Source organism: Oncorhynchus kisutch, linkage group LG3 (genome assembly GCF_002021735.2).
Source record: "Oncorhynchus kisutch isolate 150728-3 linkage group LG3, Okis_V2, whole genome shotgun sequence".
NCBI lineage: Eukaryota > Metazoa > Chordata > Actinopteri > Salmoniformes > Salmonidae > Oncorhynchus > Oncorhynchus kisutch.
Genome location: NC_034176.2, coordinates 33,893,452 through 33,919,180, shown reverse-complemented (window position 1 = coordinate 33,919,180; position 25,729 = coordinate 33,893,452). Strand labels below are relative to the sequence as shown.

The 25,729-nt window shown below is 43.8% G+C and overlaps 1 protein-coding gene across 1 annotated transcript in view; it reads right to left on the bottom strand.

Annotated features, from left to right (window-relative positions):
• LOC109881430 (single-stranded DNA-binding protein 2) overlaps window positions 1-25,729 on the bottom strand; it is a 98,797-nt gene that overhangs the window by 31,255 nt on the left and 41,813 nt on the right. The window contains exons 2-4 of the mRNA XM_020473570.2: window positions 20,832-20,904; window positions 19,186-19,247; window positions 18,733-18,817 (exon numbers count right to left, since the gene is read on the bottom strand). Coding sequence (XP_020329159.1) covers window positions 18,733-18,817; window positions 19,186-19,247; window positions 20,832-20,904 — 220 coding nt within the window. The remainder of the gene's footprint in view (window positions 1-18,732; window positions 18,818-19,185; window positions 19,248-20,831; window positions 20,905-25,729) is intronic.

Genomic DNA, 25,729 nt, shown 5'->3' with positions numbered 1-25,729 from the left:
CAGTTCACTGGTCACGATGGCAACACCCATCCGTAGCACGCGCTCCAGCAGGTGTATCTCACTGATCATCCCTAAAGCCAACACCTCATTTGGCCGCCTTTCGTTCCAGTTCTCTGCTGCCTGTGACTGGAACGAATTGCAAAAATCGCTGAAGTTGGAGACTTTTATCTCCCTCACCAACTTCAAACATCTGCTATCTGAGCAGCTAACCGATCGCTGCAGCTGTACATAGTCTATTGGTAAATAGCCCACCCATTTTCACCTACCTCATCCCCATACTGTTTTTATTTATTTACTTCTCTGCTCTTTAGCACACCAATATCTCTACCTGTACATGACCATCTGATCATTTATCACTCCAGTGTTAATCTGCAAAATTGTAATTATTCGCCTACCTCATGCCTTTTGCACACAATGTATATAGACTCCCCTTTTTTTCTACTGTGTTATTGCCTTGTTAATTGTTTACTCCATGTGTAACTCTTTGTTGTCTGTTCACACTGCTATGCTCCATCTTGGCCAGGTCGCAGTTGCAAATGAGAACTTGTTCTCAACTAGCCTACCTGGTTAAATAAAGGTTAAATAAAAAAATAAAATAAAAATACAGTCATCCTTCCTAACTCAGTTGCCGGAGAGGAAGGAAGCCACTCAGGAATTTTTCACCATGAGGCCAATGGTGACTTTGAAACAGTTAAGAGTTTAATGGCTGTGATAGGAGACAACTGAGGATGGCTCAACAACATTGTAGTTACTCCACAATATTAACCTAAATGACAGAGTGAAAAGAAGCCTGTACAGTATAAACATATTCCAAAAAATGCATCCTTTTTGCAATAAGGCACGAAAGCAAAAACTGCAAAAAACAGTGAGCCCCTAATCGAACCCACAAATGCTTGATGCTCCAGATACTCAACTAGTCTAAAAGGCCAGTTTTATTGCTTCTGTCCTAACATCATTGCAAAAGGGGTTTCTAATGATCAATTAGCCTTATAAAATTATAAACTTGGATTAGCTAACACAATGTGCCATTGGAACACAGGAGTGATAGTTTCTGATAATGGGCCTCTGTTAATGGAACACCTACATAGGCGTACAATCATCTGTTTCCAGCTACAATAGTCATTTACAACATTTAACAATGTCTACACTGTATTTCTGATCAATTTTATGTTATTTTAATGGACAAAAAAACAAGGAAATGTTTAAGTGACCCCAAACTTTTGAACGGTAGTGTATATTTAATCAATTTTGAATTCAGACTGTAACACAACAAAATGTGGAATAAGTTGAGCAGGATAAATACTTTCTGAGGCCACTGTATCTATCTCAATTACCCCGTACACCTGCACACCGACTAGATATTGGAACCCCAAGTTATCATTACTCATTGTATATTATATTTTATTACATGCTATTAATTTTCTATTATTTCTCTATTTTCTTCCTCTCTGCACTGTTGAGAAGTAAGCATTTCACTGTTGTTTACGAAGCATGAGACAATACAATTTGATTTGATGTGTGTATGTGTCGTGTCCTGTGCCATAACAGTCAGTGGGAAACAAACATGTTGAGATGGAAATAAGAGTTCACATGCTCCTCTCAGATCTCTGCTGTTTAGCCAAAATATCCGGCTCAAACTCAGGAAATAGTAAATATTTATCACATTCAGGGTGCACGTCCACAGAGAACCCTTCAGTTAAATAACTTTGCTCTTATCTATCCCTCCATTAGGAAAACAGAGAGAGATGGTTTGGCTGGGTGCATGGGAAATAGGTAGTGAGATCTTTCTTTGACTGTGAATCCTAAAATCAGTCTCAATCTACCTGTCGCTCTTTTTTATAGTTCCTTCTTATTTATAGTTCCACCGTCTGTCTCTCCCTCTCTTGCCATATCTCCCTCTTGTTACATTCCCTGTCTCCTCCCCTATCTCTCCTCTCTTCACTAGTATCACACAGGGTGACCATATTTTAAAATACCCAAATGCAAGACATTGGGACGATTTTGCGGTACATTCAAAAATGTCCTGCAATATCTGGGACTATTTGGCCAAGGAAACATTTCTGGTTGGTCTCAGGGAATGTAAAATAGTTAGGAAGGGAGACTTTTAAAACGGGATTAAGTGAAGTAGCATGTTCGTTCCATGTAAATAATTCCTTTTGCGTCCATCTATTTTAAGTAAAAGCCTGTTATATTAAATGAAGTGTCCTTTAATATAGACTGCATGGAGAATTCAATAAATCAGATTTTTTATATGAATAAAGGCTGGCTAAAGTGTATTGAATATCTATTAGACAATTCATAGTGAAAAAGCAGGTGAGCTGGTCCTAATCTTTTTGGCCATTTTCTGGTGTTTTATGGCAGAAAACTGAGTGACCCTGTTACCCATAGATAGACAGGCTAGAAATGTTAAAGCAATATTCTTTTTTTTTTTTTATGAAGCTTGCATTCAATTGCCACTCCCTGCTGCACACAACAAGTTTCCATTCCCCCTGTCACAAGGAGATGTGGCACTTAATAGGCACTTTTCATATTTAACCTCTTGAGATGGGAACATTTTAGCTTTTTATGAAGTTGAATATGATTTTTATTTTTTTACCAAGTTACACTTCTCAAGAGGCACTGAATTGGTGGAACAACCAATATCAGATGTCAACAATGATTGGAGAAATGTTTGAAGGCCCAGTGCAGTCAAAAACGTGATTACCCTGTGTTTTATATGCACTACATGACCAAAAGGTATTTGGATACCTACTCGTCGAACATCTAATTCCAAAACAATGGGCATTAATACGGAGTTGGTTCCCCCCCTTTGCTGCTAAAATAGCCTCCACTCCTCTGGGAAGGCTTTCCACTAGATGTTGGATTATTGCTGCGGGGACTTGCTTCCATTCAGCCACAAGAGTATTAGTGAGGTTGGGCACTGATGTTGGGCGATTAGGCCTGGCTCACAGTTGGCGTTCAATTTCATCCCGAAGATGTTTGATAGGGTTGAGGTCAGAGCTCTGTGCAGGCCAGTCAAGTTCTTCCACACCGATCTCGACAAACTATATCTGTATGGACCTCACTTTGTGCACGGGGGAATTGTCATGCTGAAACAGGAAAGGGGCTTCCCCAAACTGTTACCACAAAGTTGGAAGCACAGAATCATCTAGTATGTCATTGTACGCTAATTAAAAACATTAAAAACAACCCCAGATCATTATTCCTCCTACACCAAACTCTACACTATGCATTCGGGCAGGTAGCGTTCTTCTGCCATCCGCCAAACCCAGATTCGTCCGTTGGACTGCCAGATGTTGAAGCGTGATTCGTCACTCCAGAGAACTATTGCTCCAGAGTCTAATGGCGGCTAGCTTTACACCACTCCAGCTGAAGATTGGCATGGTGATCTTAGGCTTGTGTGCTGCTGCTTGGCCATGGAAACCCAATTCACGAAGCTCCCGATGAACAGTTATTGTGCTGACGTTGCTAACAGAGGCAGTTTCGAACTCTGTAGTGAGTGTAGCAGCCGAGGACAGACGATTTTTACATGCTACACACTTCAGGACTCGAGAGTCCGGTTCTGTGAGCTTGTGGGGCCTACCTCTTTGTGGTTGAGCCATTATTGCTCCTAGACGTTTCCACTTCACAATAACAGCACTAACAGTTGACTGGGGCAGCTCTAGCAGGGCAGAAATTTGACAAACTGATTTGTTGGAAAGGTGGCATCCTATTATGGTGCCATGTTGAAAGTCACTGAGCTCTTCAGTAAGGCCATTCTACTGCCAATGTTTGGCTATGGAGATTACATGGCTGTGCACTCGATTTTATACACCTGTCAGCAACGGGTGTGGCTGAAATAGCAGAATTCACTAATTTGAAGATTATATATACAAAATTATGTGGACAGTGTATATTTTCCCACTATGAGGTTTGAATGATACTGTGCAATTGTGAAAATGATGATAATGCCTTTTTAGCGTAAGAGCTTTTTGAAAAGACAGCCTGAAATTTCAGCCTGTTTTGGTGGGATGGAGTTTTGGTCTGCCTGGTGACATCACCAGACTGTACATTTGATAATAGACCAATAAGAAATAGTTCCAAACCTTTCTGACAATAACAGCTAGTTTTCAGTTTTCCCCTCCCCACGCAGACCACTCCCAGACAGTTTTGCTTGAGAAATTGCATTTTGACTGAAAACAATCAATCAGTCAGGTACTTAATTGTTACCCATAAATAATTTGACATTGAGATAAAAATGGCTACATTTTGCCTTTAACATCACCAGTACCACATCCTTATGATATACAGTGAGTGTACAAAATATTCGGAAAGCCTTCTTAATATTGGATTGCACCCCCTTCAGCCCTCAGAACAGCCTCAATTCCTCGGGGAATGGACTCTACAAGGTGTCGAAAGTGTTCCACAGGGATGCTGGCCCATGTTGACTCCAATGCTTCCCACAGTTGTGTCAACTTGGCTGGATTTCCTTTAGGTGGTGGACCATACTTGATACACACAGGAAAATGTTGAGTATGAAAAGCCCAGCAGCATTGCCGTTCTTGACACACTCAAACCGGTCCGCCTGGCACCTAGTACCATACCCCGGCACTTAAATCTTTTGTCTTGCCCATTCACCCTCTGAATGGCACATAGACATGGAGCAGGTGTTCCTAATGTTTTGTACACTCAGTGTATATCTTGTCATATGAGTAACGTGACTGCAAAAGAGACCGGTTGGAATGTCAATTCTCATCAAATGAATATGAAGTCTGACTGAAATAATAAAATGAAAATATATTTTAAAAAGTGTTCATTTTTTATTAAATGCGGGATTGTCCCGCACAATCCGGGAAATGTGGTCACCTTAGTCACACTGCTCTCCAGCACAATAACCCAAACAGCCCCTGTACTGTTCCACCACAGGACAATGTTGATATACAGTATGTACTGTACCTGCTCTCTCACTCAGGTAATTGAAGGTGGGTCTACAGCAGCATCAGCAGTAGTTAGGACCCTAACTGACTGCATTCCTTTTATGACTGATGTCATTATCAGCCATCGTAAACATCTCTCAGCCATAAAGCCATAGCAGTATAACACACACTATAATACGAGAGGTGGGTCTGTGGGCAGATGCTGCATCAGATACACCCATCCAGAGATTTATTTGAGTGTAAATGATAGCCACAAAGGGCTAGGAGCTGCACTGAACTGCACTACTCTTCCACAATCTGACCTGGTCTTCCAACGCAAAGAGGAGATAAGAGATTTAGACTGAGCACAGAGGGGAAGAGATTAAAGTCCTAGTGAGGTGGAGTCAATATCAAATATTTTCAGATGGGTGAAAGACACTGTCCTGGGTGGATTCTGTGGTACTATGATACAGTGCATTCGAAAAGTATTCAGATCCCTTCACTTTTTCCACATTTTGTTACGTTACAGCCTTATTCTGAAATGGATTAAGTAAATGTTTTTCCTCATCAACCTACACACCCCATAAAGACAAAGCGAAAACAAAAAGTATTCAGACACTTTCCTATGAGACTCGAAATTGATCTTAGGTGCATCCTGTTTCCATTGATCATCCTTGATGTTTCTACAACTTGGAGTTCTTCTTACCTGCGGTAAATTCAATTGATTGGACATGATTTGGCCTGTCTAGATTTTTATTTATTGTTATTTAACATTTATTTTACTAGGCAAGTCAGTTAAGAACAAATTCTTATTTACAATGATGGCCAAACCTTAACCAGAACGACGCTGGGCCAATTGTGCGCCGCCCTATGGGACTCCCGATCATGGCCGGTTGTGATAAAGCCCGGGATCGAACCCAGGTCTGTAGTGATGCCTCTAGCACTGCGATGCAGTGCCTTAGACCGCTGTGCCACTCGGGAGCCCCCATATAAGGTCCCACAATTGACAGTGCATGTCAGAGCAAAAACCAAGCCATGAGGTAAAGGAATTTTCCGTAGAGCTCCAAGACAGGATTGTGTCGAGACAAGATCTGGGGAAGGGTACCAAAAAAATTCTTTAGCATTGAAGGTCCCCAAGAACACAGTGGCCTCCATCATTCTTAAATGGGAGAAGTTTGGAACCACCAAGACTCTACCTAGAGCTGGCCGCCCGGCCAAAACTGAGCAATCGGGGGAGAAGGGTTTTGTTCAAGGAGGTGAACCCGATGGTCACTCTGACAGAGCTCCAGAGTTCCTCTGTGGTGATGGGAGAACCTTCCTGAAGGACAACCATCTCTGCAGGACTCCACCAATCAGGCATTTATGGTAGAGTGGCCAGACGGAAGCCATTCCTCAGTGAAAGGCACAGGACAGCCCTCGTGGAGTTTGCCAAAAGGCACCTAAAGGACTCTCAGAATATGACAAACAAGATTATCTGGAGTGCTTAAAACAAGATTGAACTCCTTGGCCTGAATGCCAAGCGTCACATCTGGAGGAAACCAGGCACCACTTAACACCTGGCCAATGCTATCCCTAAGGTGAAGCATGGTGGTCACAGCATCATGATGTGGGGATGTTTTTCAACAGCAGGGACTGGGAGACTAGTCAGTATCGAGGGAAAGATGAATGGAGCAAAGTATAGAGAGATCCTTGATGAAAACCCGCTCCAGAGCGCTCAGGACCTCAGACTGGGTCGAAGGTTCACCTTCCAACAGGACAATGACCTTAAGCACACAGCCAAGACAACGCAGGAGTGGCTTCGGGACAAGTCTCTGTCTTTGAGTGGCCCAGCCAGAGCTCGGACTTGAAAACTAATCGGACATCTCTGGAGAGACCTGAAAAAAATCTGTGCAGCAACGCTCCCCATCCAACCTGACAGAACTTGAGAGGATCTGCAGAGAAGAATGGGAGAAAGCTGCCAAAGCTGCTTCAACAGTATATGGAGTAAAGGGTCTGAATACTTCTGTGAATGTAATTTTTCCATTTTTTATTTGTAATTCACTTGCAAACTATTCTAAAAACTTGTTGTATTGTGTGTACAGTCGTGGCCAAAAGAGTCATTTTGAGAATGAAACAAATATTAATTTTCACAAAGTTTGCTGCTTCAGTGTCTTTAGATATTTTTGTCAGATGTTACTATGGAATACTGAAGTATAATTACAAGCATTTCATAAGTGTCAAAGGCTTTTGACAATTACATGAAGTTGATGCAAAGAGTCAATATTGGCAGTGTTGACCCTTTTTTCCCCAAGACCTCTGCAATCCGCCCTGGCATGCTGTCAATTAACTTGTGGACCACATCCTGACTGATGGCAGCCCATTCTTGCATAATCAATGCTTGGAGTTTGTCAGAATTTGTGGGGTTTTGTTTGTCCACCCGCCTCTTGAGGATTGACCACAAGTTCTCAATCGGATTAAGGTCTGGGGAGTTTCCTGGCCAAAGACCCAAAATATTGATGTTTTTGTTCCCTGAGCCACTTAGTTATCACTTTTCCCTTATGGAAAGGTGCTCCATCATGCTGGAAAAGCCATTGTTCGTCATCAAACTGTTCCTGCTCACCCCAGCCTACCCCTGCCCATGTCCTCACCCTGCCCATGTACTCCCCTCCTCACATGGCCCTGTCCACTCCTCTGCCCTCGGTCCTCACCCTGCCCATGTACTCCACTCCTCACATGGCCCTGTCCACTCCCCTGACCTCAGTCCTCACCCTGCCCATGTACTCCCCTCCTCACATGGCCCTGTCCACTCCCCTGCCCTCAGTCCTCACCCTGCCCATGTACTCCCCTCCTCACATGGCCCTGTCCACTCCCCTGACCTCAGTCCTCATCCTGCCCATGTACTCCCCTCCTCACATGGCCCTGTCCACTCCCCTGACCTCAGTCCTCACCCTGCCCATGTACTCCCCTCCTCACATGGCCCTGTCCACTCCCCTGCCCTCAGTCCTCACCCTGCCCATGTACTCCCCTCCTCACATGGCCCTGTCCACTCCCCTGCCCTCAGTCCTCACCCTGCCCATGTACTCCCCTCCTCACATGGCCCTGTCCACTCCCCTGCCCTCAGTCCTCACCCTGCCCATGTACTCCCCTCCTCACATGGCCCTGTCCACTCCCCTGCCCTCAGTCCTCACCCTGCCCATGTACTCCCCTCCTCACATGGCCCTGTCCACTCCCCTGCCCTCAGTCCTCACCCTGCCCATGTACTCCCCTCCTCACATGGCCCTGTCCACTCCCCTGACCTCAGTCCTCACCCTGCCCATGTACTCCCCTCCTCACATGGCCCTGTCCACTCCCCTGCCCTCAGTCCTCACCCTGCCCATGTACTCCCCTCCTCACATGGCCCTGTCCACTCCTCTGCCCTCGGTCCTCACCCTGCCCATGTACTCCCCTCCTCACATGGCCCTGTCCACTCCCCTGACCTCAGTCCTCACCCTGCCCATGTACTCCCCTCCTCACATGGCCCTGTCCACTCCCCTGCCCTCAGTCCTCACCCTGCCCATGTACTCCCCTCCTCACATGGCCCTGTCCACTCCCCTGACCTCAGTCCTCAGGCCAACTGATCTCTGCCCCTGTCTTCCCCACTGCCCTCACTCTCACCCCAGCCCACCACTGAGCAGCTGAGTGCAAACACGCCTCGCCGACATGGCCAAACATGTGTGACATGACACAGCAGCGGAAAACACACTCCTGGGGACTGCTAGACTACAAGCATGATAGTGCAAGAGACCACAGAGGGAGATGGAGAGAGCAAGAAGAGAGAGAGAAGAAAGAGAGAGGGAGGAGGGAGGGAGGGAAAGAGAGATGAGAGGTGACTTCTCTGAAGATAGACATTGTTACAATAAGCTGACTATCTGTTAGAGTAGGTGAAAGACAGACGGAGAGAAAACAGTAAGCAAGCAAAAAGTAGTTATTGTAGAGAGATGTTATAGTTTAACATGATATGAAATTCAGGAAGTTGTAGACAGTGGTTTTACAAATCAGCTGCTAACACAAGCTATCAGCTCTTCAGGTGACATCTCTCTGCTATGGTCTGTGAACTGTTCTCAATGTTAGCACGACTGTCATTAGACAATCACATTCTCATTTTCATTCTGACTAAACTGGTAAAAACAGCTCCATATCTGCTCCCCCACCATCAACAAATATCTCTCTCTCTCTCCTGTGAGTCACTCACACTGCTCCTCAGCTTGGCTTAAAAACAGGAGAGTCGAGGAGACTGGAGGAGAGAAGGGCTCTGTTGCCTGGAAACAGCCTGGGGGTCCCTTCGATCCCCCACACAACCATCTCCTCCACCCCCCCATTGGTCAACCAATCAGCTTGGCACCCACAATGCGCTGAGCCAGGAGATGCAAGAGAGTATGTCCTATTAATGTGCTTATGTGATAAATGCAAAATGTATACACACACAACCACACATTGATCCTGCTCAGAAAAATATATGTAAAAGCAGCTTAATAGAATCAAATGTTACAAACTGAAAGAATCTCTAGGTTTGTGTATACCGTATGAACACACAGTGTAACTGCCAAAATAATGGAAACACTTGAGTAAACGAGGGATACAAAGTATATTGAAAGCAGATGCTTCCACACAGGTGTGGTTCCGGTGTTAATTAAGCAATTAACATCCAGTCATGTATAAAAATGCTTTGCAGGCCTTTATTTTGGCTACCATGACAATACCCCCATCCGCAGGGCACAAGTCGTCACTGAATGGTTTGACGAGCATGAAAATGATGTAAACCATATGCCATGGCCGTCTCAGTCACCATATCTCAACCCAATAGAAAAATTATGGGAGATTCAGGAGCGGCACCTGAGACAGTGTTTTCCCCCACCATCAACAAAACCAAATTGTACGTGCGTACACATGCATACACACACACACACACACTCGCATTCAAACGCACACACGCATATAAATAGTGCCACACATGCACACAAGCGCACAAGTAGGCCTTGCTGTTTTGATTTTTGTTGTCTTTTTATTTTTTTACATTGTTGTTTTTTGCTGTTTTCCTTTATATTTGTATTTTTTCTCTTTTGTTCCGTTTGTTGGTACACTGGTGGTGGGTTTTGGTTGGGTTGAAGGGCGACGCTGGCTTGGTTGGGGGGGGTCTTTGATGGTTGATGGCCTGACGGTTGGGAGCTTAGGCCGATGGCCGAGAGGTCGCTGGTTCGGGTCCCCGTTTCGCCTGGGTGGGGGATCTGTCCTTGTGCCCTTGGGTGGGGGGGGGGATCTGTCCTTGTGCCCTTGGGTGGGGCGCTTGACACTTTTTTGCTCCTGTGGGTCCCTCTGGATGGGAGTGTCTGCTAGATGACTGAATGTAATGTAAATGTTGAGCGGCTTCACTGCAGGTAGATTGCATCTTTTAAAAATCAATAATAAAAAAACAATAATAATAATAATTTAAAAAAATTAAAACAAATTATGGAATTTCTTGTGAAAGAATGGTGTCACATCCCTCCAATAGATTTCCAGATGATATAATCTATGCCAAGGTGCACTGGAGGTGTTCTGGCTTGTGGTGGCCCATCGCCCTATTAAGACACATTAACTTGTTGTTTCCTCTATTGAGGCAGTTACTTGTATGTGTGTGTTCTTTCTAAATACATTGTGTCCTGGTAAGTACCCTGTGATGGCATGATTGGGGAATGTAATAAGGTGATGAGGCCATCACAGCCACAGAAATGCACTCTGGTAGGCTTGTACTAACAGGCAGGAAAATACAGGCACACACACAGACATTGAGAGTTATTGGAGGGATTCCTCACGAAACCCAGACATAAAAAGACTATTATTTGAGGGATTTTCACAAAATGTAATTCATAAAATAATCATTTGAAGGAAGGATTGTTGATATATATTCAACATTTTTTCTAAAAGCATTATTGAGAAATAATTGATAACGTTTGCATATTTATGACATTTTGGCCTTACCCAGGCCTCCTTAAAGACTCCATAGTGTTTCATCTGTAGGTGTTACAAAGCAAACATTGGTGTCATATGAAGCTTTACTGCTTGGTCTGTAATATGAGTAGTATTTTGGATTTCAATAACTTTTTGTTTACATAAATGTATGAATATTGAAAAATATGAACATGAATATTGATTTCATTTTATATTTGGCAAATGTTTCCATATATTGTTGAACATAATATATTATAGGGGAATATACATGTTCCAGAATGGGATCTCTGCCAGTAGAGTTATGATCCAATTTGGAAGCATTACCAACAGAGTGAATGTGAAAATGGATTCAAAATGGTTGCCATCTTCTGGTGATTTGCAGGATGTGCAATGATAAGTAAAAGAAAGGATGTGATTGGTTACTATACATTGCCTACTATACCAAATTCTCAAAAGTTGGGCCGTAAGTTTAAAACTAGCACAGATCCCCTTTGATATTCCTGTAGTGTATTTTATGTTCAATATTTAGTTATATTTTTTGTATCGACATCAAAATACTAACTCATATCACAGAGCAAACGGTAAAGTTTCATATGACATCAATTTTTGCTTAAAGGAGGCCTGAGTAAGGCCAAAACGTCATAAATGCCAACTTTAATCAATTATTTCTCAATTATGCTTTTACATTTAACATTTGTATCTATGTCAACAATCCTTTCTCCAAAGGCCTATTCTATGGTATTTGTTTTCTCTGGGTTTCATGAGGAATGACTCATTGACTGTTTGCTTGTGGGTGGAGTGTGGAGAGTAGTGTCACTGTGTGTGTGTGTGTGTGTGTGTGTGTGTGTGTGTGTCTGCCTGCATGCGTGCGTGTCTGCCTGCGTGCGTGCGTGTAGGGGACAGGGTCATATCAGGACATGGGTGTTTCCAGTTAAACAGAGCAGTCCCTTGTGTTCAGCTACCACACCCTACTTTCCCTGGATCCCTGGCAGAGGCCCTCAAAAATACCAGTCTGTGTCTGTGTGTGCGTGCATGGGTGTAGGGGAGGAATGGGGGAGAAAGAGTGTGTAGAGATAGGTGGAGGGAGGGTAGAAAGGGGGTGTGGGGCTTGAGCAGGTATTGGAGTTGGTTGAATATGTATGCATGCGTGTGTGTGTATGTATCATTCCTGGCTCGTGTGTCTGTCTATGCACGAGTAAATTAGTGTGTCTGTATGTGTGAGTTCTTGTACTTCGAGAGAGATCGCTTCGTCAGAGGTTGCTTTGTGCTTGATCTGCTCTCCTCCCTAACAGCACAGTGTCAGAGCTAACATCCCCCAGTGATGAAAAAAAAAGTATTTAATTTAACCTTAAATTTAACTAGGCAAGTTAGTTAAGAAAAAATTCTTATTTATAATGACGGCTTACCCCAGACAAACCCGGAAGACGCTGGGCCAATTGTGCACCTACCTATGAGACTCCCAATCACGGCCGGATGTAATACAGCCTGGATTCAAACCAGGGACTGTAGTGACGCCTCTTGCACTGAGACGCAGTGCCTTAGACTGCTGCGCCACTCGGGAGCCTGCCTGATACCACAGGCAGGTTCCCCACCCCACCGTAGCACCTAGCCTTGCAGCCTGAAGCCTGATTGGCAGTACAGACTAAAGGGAGAAAAGCTTAGAATGGATATGACTTTTTCGTAGCAGGTTAGGAGAATTTACACAGCAGGCTAGGATAATTAACGTATAAGGTTAGGAGACTTAGGTTAAGGTTAGTAAAAGGGTTAGGGTTAGCAAACATGCTCTCCTAACCTGCTACGAAAATCCCCTTCCTGTCTTAACTGTACTCCTTCTAGTTACAACCCTGATTGGCACTTGTTCTTGTCTGACTGAGAAACAGCCTTTCATGCTGGATGAGCACTCTATTCACACAAACACACAATACTATTACTTTTATTATTACGTGTTTTACTTTTCTATTATTTGTATCTGCAAATGTATGTATGTGAGCAAGGATTTCACTGTTAGTCTACACCTGTTGTTTAAGGAAGCATGTGACGAATCAAATTTGATTTGACATACACACACAGTTGAATTTATAAAGCACACGCACAAAACAACCAACAGCTGAGGAACTCTTTATATTGTACTGTACATACATCCTCACACACATACACCAACATATACACACACACACGCATAGCCTTTGTAAAATATGCAATTCTCCAATAAGAAAACCAGTGTTTAAATGCCAGTTTCTACCCAAAATTGTGTGTGTGTGGTGGGGGCTTTGTTAACATGCTTGAGTTGCTTTTACAGGTCTTACAAGCAATTTCATGCTGGCATGATTCTCTTTCCATCCTGTTTAATTTGCTCATGTTTGTGTTCAACTCCCCGTGATCACAAAGAAATTAGTTCTGATAATAGTGTGATATCAATAAAGCAGAACAAGAATAGACCATTGTTTCAAAAAGGTAGGGGGATTAACTTGATAGAAATGGGATAGAAAACAGCTAGATGAGTGGTGCCTATAAGAGCTGGACAAGGAGGCAGGATTAGCTGGCAAGAAGTAGGGTAGAGTTTAGTGGTGTCTACATAGCCTGGCCTGGCTTGCTAGGCTTATAGTGGTACTCTGCATGATGGAGATTGGAGACACAGCTACAAACGAGACTAGTACTTATCATGGCTCTAAAAAGAGCTGGATTAAATGTTAGAAAATGGGTCAGAAACTAGAGAGGTGAGTGATGCTACATGGTTCTCTTTCAGGCCCAATCCAGAGATCAAACTAATATGATGAGTGGATTTGACACAATATCTTTTGTGAAGGGGCCTTTTTCGAACATTTGCTAAAAACCTGTATGCTACCTAGCCAGCATAGATGTTATCTGCATATGAGAGTTTTGACTGTATGACTGTATGACTGTTGTGGACCTGTTATGGGAGAACATTGGCACAGCATTATAGTGTCACCACATAACACTGAGAATCATCCCGCTTCTTTGTTACCTTCCAACCTCTCACAGAATCATCAGGAACAATCTCACTGACCTGCGTGGATAGAAGTCTTATTCTTAAAAGCAAGATTATTATTGTAAACGAAAACATAACAGTGAATTCAGCTTACTGCAGTGGCCTGCCCAGTCACTAGATCTCAATCCAATTGAGCATCTGTGGGAGGAGATGGAACGAGCTAGAGATCCACTCCCAGCCAACTTGACACAACTGTGGGAAGCATTGGAGTCAAAATGGGCCAGAAACCCAGTGGAACGCTTTCGATACCTTGTAAAGTCAATGCCCCGACGAACAGGCTGTTCTGAGGGCATAACGGGGAGCAACTAAATATTAAGAAGGTGTTCCTAATGTTTTGTACACTCAGTGTAAATTGGCATTCCAGCAACTTTGAGGAAAAACTGTTATATCAGCGTTGTTCCTGTTGTTCACACGCATATCTGCCCTGTCATTGCCTAGAATGTCCCCTTAGGGTTCCTGACCTCTCCCGCCTGCCTTCTGCCTTTCTGGACATTTATTCCCATTGTTAGAGCGGTCAATCCAGTATCTTGTCAATATATAGATAATCTGATCACTATCACTAGCTAACAGGGAAAAATAGCTACATAGCTAACTCGATTCTTACATGTACTACTAAAGTTAAAAAGCATTGGATTGGTGTAAACATGGGCGTGAGAAAGTTTCCTTCATCCTTATTTTTGCTCCAGTCTCAGCGCTATTCTTTTTAAATCCAAGTCACAATGAGACTGATTTAATCATTTAAACTTAATCCATCACCTTATGTATTACTGCCCCCCAGTTGAAAGTAGTGACATCCCAAAAAACTATACAACAGAAATGGCTCCTAGCCTCCCACGCATGCTTTCCGCCCCAACACTAAAAGTGAAAATAAAAATATAAAAACTAAATAGAAATAGTTTTATACAACTAAAAATAAATCGAAACGAGCAAATACAGTGTGAAAATGAACTGAAACTAAACTGAATTTGAAATAAAAAATAAAATCCCAAAACTATTATAACCTTGTTTGAAAGACAGAAAAGCAATATTCTGTGAGTTAGCTTCTAATTGGTCCATTTCCGAAATGATAGAAATAATGTAAAAATAGCTTGTTTTGATGACTCCGTGTCCCTCCTCGAATGAAATTTGCTCATTTAGCATGGAGAAGGCAATTTAAAAAGCACTTAGCAGAACTGTAAACGTTGTTTCCCTGGCTGAAACACCCAGACTGAAGATGAAATCAATACAGCAGGACTCTTCATTCATCACTCTTTCTTCCCTCACTTTTCCCTGGAGTTCCTGGAATACCGGCTCACGTCAGACACATAATGTATACACTCACACACACAGTTGCGCATGCAAGCACACACACACACAAAGTACACACACAGACACACAGATAATACAATAGTATAGTAATACAGATGGAGAAAACCATGGAATGAGCTGAGCACAGGAAGTATCTTTAAAGAACTGACTCAACTCTCTCTATCCATCTACCTCCCGAAAAGTAATTAGCTATCTGAAAAGAATTACCACAAATATGCTTGATTACATCTTTATCGGCCTCAAAGTCAGACGATTGAAACAAATGATGAACCGCATCAAATCAAGGTGTTTTCCTTTTTCAATAACGCCGACCCTAATGGTCTCCCTATCTCTGTTAATTGAGCTGTGTAAAGTATCTACAGTGTATCTGTGTGGTAGATTGGTTCTGATTGCATCTCACAATCACCGTTAATTGAAAGTGACCCTGGCTAATTACAACCCACAGATTACATCCAGAAGAAGAACATGGACAAATTTGTGCCAATTATTTTGCTCACCACATGCATGCCTGTACTTAATTGATGCATTTACTGAAAGTAATAGAAGAAGCTGAAATTGTGGAGTTTTCTAACGATTAGTAATTGTGTTTCTCTCTATGAAGTTATGTAGTTAGACTGTGTGGTGTTGTTACCAGTAAGATTTAGAGGAGGCAGGATGAAGAGGGAATAGGCAAGATGGATTCCTCTCTTCCTTCCATTCCTTCCCTCTTTCTGTGACTCAGATTCATGCTGCCTCTGTCCAGCCCCCCCCTCCATCTCCATCTCCCTCCCACTTTCTCTCTTCGTAGCTCTCTCCCTTTCCATCCCCCACTCTCCCCCCTCATTGTCTCTCCCTCGCCTTCCAATTTCCATTCCTCACTCTCTCACTCCCCCCACCCCACCCTTCTCTCTCTCAGGGCTCAGAGGTCGGGCCGCCCTCCAGCGCTCCTCTCCCCAGAGCCACGATGACAACACAGCGCTGCTGCTTAGTTTCCCAGGAGCCTATTCACCACACATCATCACCAGAATCAGAATCATCTTCCTGCACACACAAATACACGCACACCTCTTCCACGCACTCCACCTCACACTGTGCACCGTGACCCCACCTCCCTATCTGCCTCCAACTACACTGAGAGGGGGTCTGTGGGGGGAGTAGTTGCCCACTAGGCCTGCAGCGAGAGAGAGGAGAAAGCAAAAAGCTACGACCTGTGAACTCTCAACAATGCGTCTCAATAAACCATGCCACACAAAATCTGACGAGTCAGACTGGCTCCAGAGAAAGAACAACAACTTCAAAAAGCAGGAGACCCCTCCACCTCCACCTTCACCTCCACCTCCACCTCCACCTCCCTCAGGCGAGAGAGAGAAAATAAGTGTTTATACACATCCCAGCTCAGGCTCTGGACATGCTTACATGACTTTCCCTGTTACGACCGAGAGTAGTCTGTTCTTTTGACCAATTGATTGGTCAACATTTTTAAATGTGTATTTGTCTATATGTAGACACACCCTATGTTTGAATAAAATCAACTATATGTAGGCTACTTTGCCTGATGCTTTATTAAAGAACTGCAATTAAAACCAGAAGAAAAAAAACCTGTTCCCGTCCAGACCCTCCTCCTCCTCACGCTGCTGCTGGCCTTGGCAGATTCTGCCGTTATGCTCCTGAAGTTGCCGGTAATAGACCACACCAGCGGTCGGCAACCTTTTCCATTTGGAGTGCCAAGTTATCGTACCATTCCTACTAATCTGCATGCCAGTTATGATTTTCATATGCACATTGTTGTGGAATAGTTTCATTTAATTTACAATAAAGTTGTCATATCTCAAAATCTATGTCCTGTGGTTAAATCCATCTAAATGAAAATGATACAAATGTAAAAGTACATTTTATTGCCATTGCCAATATGTAAAAATAGCCTTCATAACGCCAATAAATAAAAACATTGCAGCCAGCCAGGTAGAAAATATCCTGATAAAAATAAATATCCTATAAATCACATTGGCTATGCATGGTCTGTCTGAAACGAACTTGAAACATTGTATCCACTATTAACTTGGGTCCTGCCTGAAGCTGGTGCTAGCAAACTTGCAACATTGTATAAAATATTCTGGGCCCTCAGTTTCCTGCACCAGTGAGCTCCAGACAGACCGACATAGCTGTAGGCTATTTGCGCAAGGATAAGAAGTAATCAGGTAGCCTTTTTTATGACATTTCCATCATCAGAGCATAACATTGTTTCCCCTTTCATGCTGACTGGTTATCGAAAGGGAGAGAGTTGGAAATATTTTTAAAATAGGCTACGTTAAGGAACTATTGTCATTCTCAATGGATGTAAAAACAGACTTGCTTTTAGAGGCGAAGAAAAAATTGCTGTGAGAAGTTTCACAGTTTCACAGGCTCCTGAGTGGCGCAGCGGTCTAAGGCACTCAGTAGTAGAGGTGTCACTACAGACCCTGGTCCAATTCCAGGCTGTATCACAACTGGCCGTGATTTGGAGTCCCATAGGGCGGCGCACAATTGGCCCAGCGTCATCCGGGTTATGGTTTGGCCGGGATAGGCTGTCATTGTAAATAAGAATTTGTTCTTAACTGACTTGCCTAGTTAAATAAAGTTTAAATAAATAAATATTTATTTATTTATTTAAGTAATGGTGAGTTAAGACAATCCAAAATAGTATCAGATCCCCAAATGGGCACATTTATGAGCCTACAGGTAGCCCAGGTAGCCTAGGCCTAGTTCTATGCGTAATCAAGTGCGTGTTCCAACTCAAGATTGACAGGAGCGCTCCAAACAAAAGACAATTAATAAATTGACAACTGGTAAATGGGAATGAAATAAACCAAAATGTTTTCCTCACAAGTTTAGCATAGGTTGTGCACTCTGCAAACAATGTGTCCACTCCTAGAATGAAAAACGGTAAGACTGTAATAATAATATATTAAACGCATTAACATATATGACCGTAACCAAACAAACATTGTAGATTAGAAATGATGAAAATTAACGGTAAATGTGTGCCATCCCCGGGGCCTCCACAATGGATTAGTCCACTCAGAGAGGCTTGAATCAGACAGGTGTACCAGGCAGCCTACATCCAGCCGCTAAACTCCTATACATTGTACATCTATTGAAAAATACTGTCAGAACACTGGTTAGCACCAGTGTGGGGCAGCAGTAGGCACCAGTGTGGGGCAGCAGTAGGCACCAGTGTGGGGCAGCAGTAGGCACCAGTGTAAGGCAGCAGTAGGCACTAGTGTGGGGCAGCAGTAGGCACCAGTGTGGGGCAGCAGCAGGCACCAGTGTGGGGCAGCAGCAGGCACCAGTGTGGGGCAGCAGTAGGCACCGGTGTGGGGCAGCAGTAGGCACCCGTGTGGGGCACCAGTAGGCACCAGTGTGGGGCAGCAGTAGGCACCAGTGTAAGGCAGCAGTAGGCACCTGTGTGGGGCAGCAGTAGGCACCAGTGTGGGGCAGCAGTAGGCACCAGTGTGGGGCAGCAGTAGGCACCAGTGTAAGGCAGCAGTAGGCACCAGTGTGGGGCAGCAGTGGTTGAGGACGGGGTGAGGTAATGTAATGTTGATGGTGACTCACATAGTCATGGAAGGCCTTGGCCTCACTGGAGTGCTCACATGTTTCTCTCCTCTCTGGGGCTGCACAGTACAGGTCCCAGAACACACTGCAGCACAGGGAAGGCAGGGAAGGTTAGATACATAGAGGTTCTGAACAAATAAAAATAACAATATCTTTATCAGTAGCAACGTTATCATTCTGATTATTCCAGAATGTTACCAGGGCCCGTATTCACAAAGCATCTCAGAGTAGGAGTAGAATAGCCAGGTCCCCATGTCCATTCATTATAATCTAAAAGGGAAAACTGATTCCAGATCAGCACTCCTACTCTGAGACGTTTTTTTTTTATACAGGCCCAGTAAGGTCGATTGATAAGTCATTGTCATTTAAAACAAGTTGTAATAGAGAAGAGAGGAGGATGAAGATAAAGGAGAGGGTGAGGGAATGGAGTGCAGGATGTAGTACTGTACTCACCACCACCAAGAGTGGAGGAACCCTGGGGGCTCTCCTAATGTGATGTTCTTCTCCCATCGGATCTACCCAAGAGACAGACAGAGAGAGAGAGATAGAGAGAAAGGTTTCAAAGGTAAATAATGTGTCAGGTGTAGACCCCATTGTACTGCAACTGAAGTCCTCAAGTATGTGTGTGTGTGTGTGTGTGTGTATGTGAGCACATGTGTATCGTGTACTTTAAACCTGACAGAGCCCATTGTTAGTTGTGGGGCTGTTCTTAAAGACATGTACCAACCTGAGAGGCCAATCTGTCCTTTGTACAGGCCACACACGGTGAACCCTGAAACACTACTGTGTTTGCTTTGCCCCATCACTATCTTTCTTTTGCTCGGTCTCTCTCTCTCTCTCTCTTTCAAACCTTAGCATGCCATCTCCTGTGCCTCCACACAAGGTCAATGCAAGCAGTAACATCATCCTCTGGACTAAACCTGATTTATGGACACACATACACACACACACACACACACACACACACACACACACACACACACACACACACACACACACACACACACACACACACACACACAGGAAAGCATGCACACTTGCGAGCACGCACACACACACACACACACACACACACACAGTAAAACCATGTGATTGAGTGGTGGTGTAGAGTGGATGTCTACGGAAACTGTACACAATGGGGCGACTGTCATGGTATTGTTTAGGCTGGCTCTGAGAGTGACATCACCCTGCTGTAGAAGGTTTGCAGCATGACTCAACTCCCCTGTTAACCTGACTTTCCCATCCTTCTCTCTGTCAGTCTCTATCTCTACTTAGTTGAGGAGCCTATTTGAAATAAACAACTACAGTCATAGCGTGAACATTCTGTTCATCGTAGCCAATGTTTGACAGCATCAACAGTGAACAGTGAGCACCATCCAACTAACCCATGTTCCCTCGGCAGCAGAAGAAGTGGTCTGTCTGTATTTGGCCAATCTGAGGTTGGGTTGTGGTTGTGTTGGGTCTCAGCCTGGAGGTGTCAACAGACGTGCATGGTAAACACAGCTCTATGGAGTGGCTAACAGCTATTTTAAGCCTTGTTCCTCTCCTGCCCTCTACTCCAGTAGGAGCCATGGTGGGTTGGGTAGTGTAGGGGGATGGGAGGGACGGCTGTGTTTACACACATCCCTCTTTCAGCTAATGTGCTCGGCTCCCACACTCAACCACACCGCCTCCCTCTCTTCTCCTTTCATCTCCACCATCTCCGGAAGACAGACGGAGTGATATGCCATGGGATGCCAGAGAGGAAAGGGTGTATGTATTTGTGTGTGTCCGTGTGAGGGGGGAGAGGGGGGTGGAGCCAGCTGATGCATCCTCTATCGCTTTTTTCTTTCTTTTGCATTTTAATTTAGAGTGATTTGGAGAAAATTACTGGTTTCAACTTTACCTGCATACACACAGAGACACAGAGAGAGAGAGAAACCTGCCAGCTAGGTGGTCTATCGTAACTCTCTGGGCTGATCCCAGTAATGGAGGCTAAATACTGAACCCCCTACTGCCCTGCCAGCTCAGCACTCCTCACTAATTCAATTACACACACACACACAATAGGAGGCAGAATCAGCCCTACTCTAGGAGAGTGGACACACACACACACTTACCTCTGAGAGGAAGGTCTGTGCTGACTTCTGTGCCCCTACGTGCAGCAGGTACTCATACACATAGAGAGCTAACCTGCACAGAGAAACATAAGGATGACATGTTAGTAGGATGATTACCAGAGTAAAGTAGTGTGGCCACACTAGGCTGTGTCAACTGCATAACACAATTCGACCTATCCTGTTCAATTCCAACCATTTCAACTTTGGGCCACATGAGACAGAGCTTCTATACCCTCGACAGACTCTGCTAAAGCTGAAAACACGCAGGCAGTAGAAGAACAAACAGCATGCTGAGATGAGTTGGCACAGAGGGAACACACAGGAAATGCCTCTGTTTTACCCCAGGCACTCTATACCCCCCCCCCCCAAAACACTGTGCTTTTCCCACACTGGGAATTCATTACACACTTGATTCATTAATTCTTTACTCTGTACTGCTCTGTTGATCAAACTAACTTGGGGGGCAGGCAGGTGGTCTACCTGATCCACAGATACAAGATATCCATTGATCTGTCAGGGATCAATGCAGGATCAGTCAGTCTCTTAACCGTACAATTCAGGCTTGGCTGGGTCTCGGGAGTTACAGAAGCGTAGAAACATGGATACAGTCTAGAGCAGCGGTCTTAAACATAAGGCCCGTGGGCTGGATCCGTCAGCCAGCCCATTCAATCCAGCCTGTGGGGGGTTTGAGGAAAAAATAAATAAAACATTTATACATTTTTTTACGGATAAAAACAATCCCAATTGACAATGAAATTACTCAAACCAATGTCCATAAATGAAAGCGCCCATTGCCGCCATGGTAGAGAGCGAGGTTCTTGTCAACATAATGCAACCATCTTTTTGACTGCTGAAAATGGTACGCAGCCTCATCTGGATGTGTCCAAAGTTCAGCATTCACCTTCTGTCAAGCCGTCTACGCATACAGTTTGACGCATACGTTCGATAAATCCAAGGTATGTACCACACAGAACATACCGCAACTGCCTCTGCAACGCAACGCTGCAAGGCAAACGCACTGTTCCATTGGAAATGAATGTACTTCTGGTGTACCAAAATGCAAAAACACCGTCGGTGTGATCGAGGCGTAAGTCCGGCAAGCCATATACGTTTTTCGTGATCAGTTAGGTTCAAGGAAGAATCATCAATCAGAAGAAGTGTAGTTAGTGAAAATGGAAATCTGTTTCCAGAATGTGGGGTATTTTGGACTTAGAGCCTCTTCACACTTACTACACTTTTCGTAAAAATACCGTTGGCTAGACAAATGACTCAAATGTGAACTTGCAAGACATCGCCCGACATTTGCCCTCCTTGAAGCAGACAGAAAAGTAAACAGAATTGTCTCGTTGAGCCAACACTCCTACAGTATAAATGGTAATAGCAGAGCAATGTTTTTGAAACAGCTGAAATGTACAGCATGTTCAATTCTGGAAATTGTTGCCGTATCGGCCGGCTGCACTGAGCCACACAGTGGTGTAGTGTTGGGTATAGGTCAAACGCAGGTATACACCATATACCCACTTATTTTTCCAGTGGGCATTGCCTACACCCACTTCTTAATCCCCACTGATATTTATCAAAGTAGTGTAGTGAAGGTATACGCCCGTATCAATTAATAGGGTTGATGGAACAGATCGGAATGTTTAGCTTAGTGTTGATAAACTATTATTTTTTCACATTTTAGGCGCAGCAATGTATACACCGCAGTAGGCCTACGTGTGAAAGTTCCAAAATGCAATTTGCGAGAAAATACTGTTCTAAAATGCAAGCGGTTTCATGGACAGAGATGGACATATCCGTTAGAAAGCGGGTGGATTTAGAGATGCAACAACTATCATGGGTTGCTAATATGATTCGAATAATGCCTTCGGCTGCTAGGCAATGAAAGAAAGTTGAAAGAAAACCAATAGAACAGGAGAAAGCATATGAGTAAGTCTATAAAAATGATTGCCTCCACGTTTCTATGGTGGGACTTTGGCTATAGGCTACTTTGTCACAAGGTAAGACATGCCTCATAATATAAAGTAAAATGTCTATGTTTCAACAGGAAAAATAGATTGACGCTAATGATAGGCCTAACCATCTTCAGGTAGATGGAAAGGCTTTCCCAAAAACCTTCTCTATTAAATGTTAACTAGCTACAATGTAGCCAATGCCTACCTGGCAGAATGATATCATGATGATGATAATTTGCATCAATCCAGTGACCATATATTTTGCAAACTCAATCTCATGTGCTACAGAAACACCGTTAATCATACAAGAGTCCGAGGTGCCTGCATACTTTAATGAAAGGCTACTCTAAAAAAACACATTTCTTAATTTTTTCCCCAGACCTCAAAAGTGGTCTCCTGATGTGGTTTAATTCGAGTGTACCCACTTCTCCAGGCACCACTACACGACTGGAGCCACGTAAAACTATGGAAGCCCATCCCCACCACCAAAAATATGTCAAATGGGATATATTTTTTCATTTGTAACATTGTGGTGATTTCAGGAGGTGGTGGGGATGTTTCCTGGGTCCCAGAGTTTTTCCTAATCTGGTAGCTCCTTAGACTCTCCTTCATATCTCGTAGTGGGAATAGGGCCTTAGAAGTTCACTTGACTTTTCTCCCTGGTGAGGGTAGTATGAAAACTCACCAGCTCTCTGGATGTGTCCCAAATGGCACCCTATTCCCTTTATAGTGCACTACTTTTGACCAGAACCCTGTATGCCCAGGTCAAAAGTAATGCACTAATAAAGGGAAAAGGGTGCCATTTTGGGTGCATCCTGTGTCTGTGCCCTGCCATGCAGCGTAGCAGGCAGCAGCATAGCGTCTCCTCAGTCTAGACGAACATCTCAGACTGGGACAAAAATAAACCCTCCAGACACCTCTAGTCTACCTCTCTGAAGATGATGGACTGCACATCTCTCCAGACTCTCTCTCTGTGCCTCTTGCCCTCGCTCGCTTTCTCCACCTCTCTCTTCGCCTCTTTCCCTCACCTCTCTCTACATCTCTTTCTCTCTGCCTCTTTCCCCTCGCTCTCTCTCCAATTCTCTCATCTATCTTGTCTTTCTCTTGAGAGGCCTTGTGTTTAATGATGAAGGGATGAGGTATGAAAGGAGAGCACAAGGAGCAACACAGTGTCTGCAGCAGGCGGCGGAGTGGCGTGATGTTTAACCACAGAGAAGACAAAGCTTTTCACAGGGACAAGGTTAACGCAACGACGTTCCATGAATAAAACATGGCGATGTTCTTAAGGCTGCGTCTCTTTCTATCTCTGTCTGTACAATACAATATACTTTATTGATCATTTACACGGATATTCATTTTGTGAAGTCAGCATACAAATACACAGACAAAAACATAAAACATGCAGTACGGAAAACTGGAAAGTTAGTACACAAGTCACACATATTAATGTCTCCGCGGCCTACTGTCCGACCGTATATTGGTCCCTGCATCTGGCCTATGTCCCACTGTTCGGCCTAATGGCCATCGGCATGAAACCTCTCTCTCTCTCTGAAATATGATGGGTAATCAATATTACGCTGTGACTCTACTGTGTGGCCCTAAGAGACACATCTGCCCATTGACACAAGATGACAGAGGAGACAAGAGGAGAGGAGAAGGAAGAAAACCAAGGAAAGAGAGAAGAAGAGATTTTAAAAAAGGATGGGAGAGATCTGGAGAGGTGAAGAGAAGAGTGGGGAGAAAGGGAGATGAAAGGAACAAGAAGAGGAGAAAAGGCTAAGTATAAAGAGGTGCTAATTCCCACAGCGGTGTTTCTACTGACCTAAGAAACGCAGGTTTAAATGCGCTGAGGCTTGGCAAAAATATACCTATAAATCACACTTATTAAAATGGCCCTGTCTGTTCCTCCATTATTGTGTGGAGCTCTCTCTCTCAATTCATTTCACAGGGGTTTTGTTGGCAAGGGAAAAATGTTCACATTGCCAAAGCAAGTGAAAAAAACTATCAACTATAGTGAGAAGACACAAAACAATGACATACTTTGAATTTTATAGTAAATATTGCACTCAAAAAGGTTTAAAAAGATAGACATTTCAAAATGTTATATTAGCAGCTATTTACAGTGTTTTAGCAATGTGCAAATAGTTGTAGTACGAATAGTAGGGGAAGATAAATAAACAGATAAAATATTGGTGGTATTTACAATGTTGCTCCAGTGGTGCCCTTTTCTCAACGGGCCACAACTGTTGCTGCTGTGATTGCACACTGTGGTATTTCGCCTAACAGATATGGGAGTTTATCAATGTTTGATTTGTTTTCATTTTTGGGGGTCTTTGTGCTCTGTGGGAAATATGTATCTGTAATGTTGTCATACATTTGGTAGGAGTTTAGGAAGTGAAGCTCAGTTTCCACTTCATTTTATGGGCAATGGGCACATAGCCTGTTTTCTCTCGAGAGCCAGAGGCGGCCTCTCTCAATAGCAAGGCTATGCTCACGGAGTCTGTACATAGTCAAGGGCTATGGGTCTTAATTGTGGGTCAGTCACAGTGGTCAGGTACACTGTGTACTCTTTGTTCAAGGCCAGATAGCATTCCAATATGGTCAGGTTTTTTTCCGCTCTCTCTCTCACACACACACACACACACACACACACACACACACACACACACACACACACACACACACACACACACACACACACACCAGTGGCGGTCGGTGCCGGTTAAGATCAGAGAGGACAATCTTTTTTTTTATGACCGTGGCATTATTTCTATTACAGCATTTTGGGTGACTGTCATTCATATTCCATTCACACAGCTCAATGTAACATTAACAGGTTCAGGATATGAAACTAACTTTCCCTATACCCATCATGAGGTTGCTACAACCTAGCCTACGAATGAAAGTATACAACTTAGGTGCATAGGTCAAGAGAAAAATTTG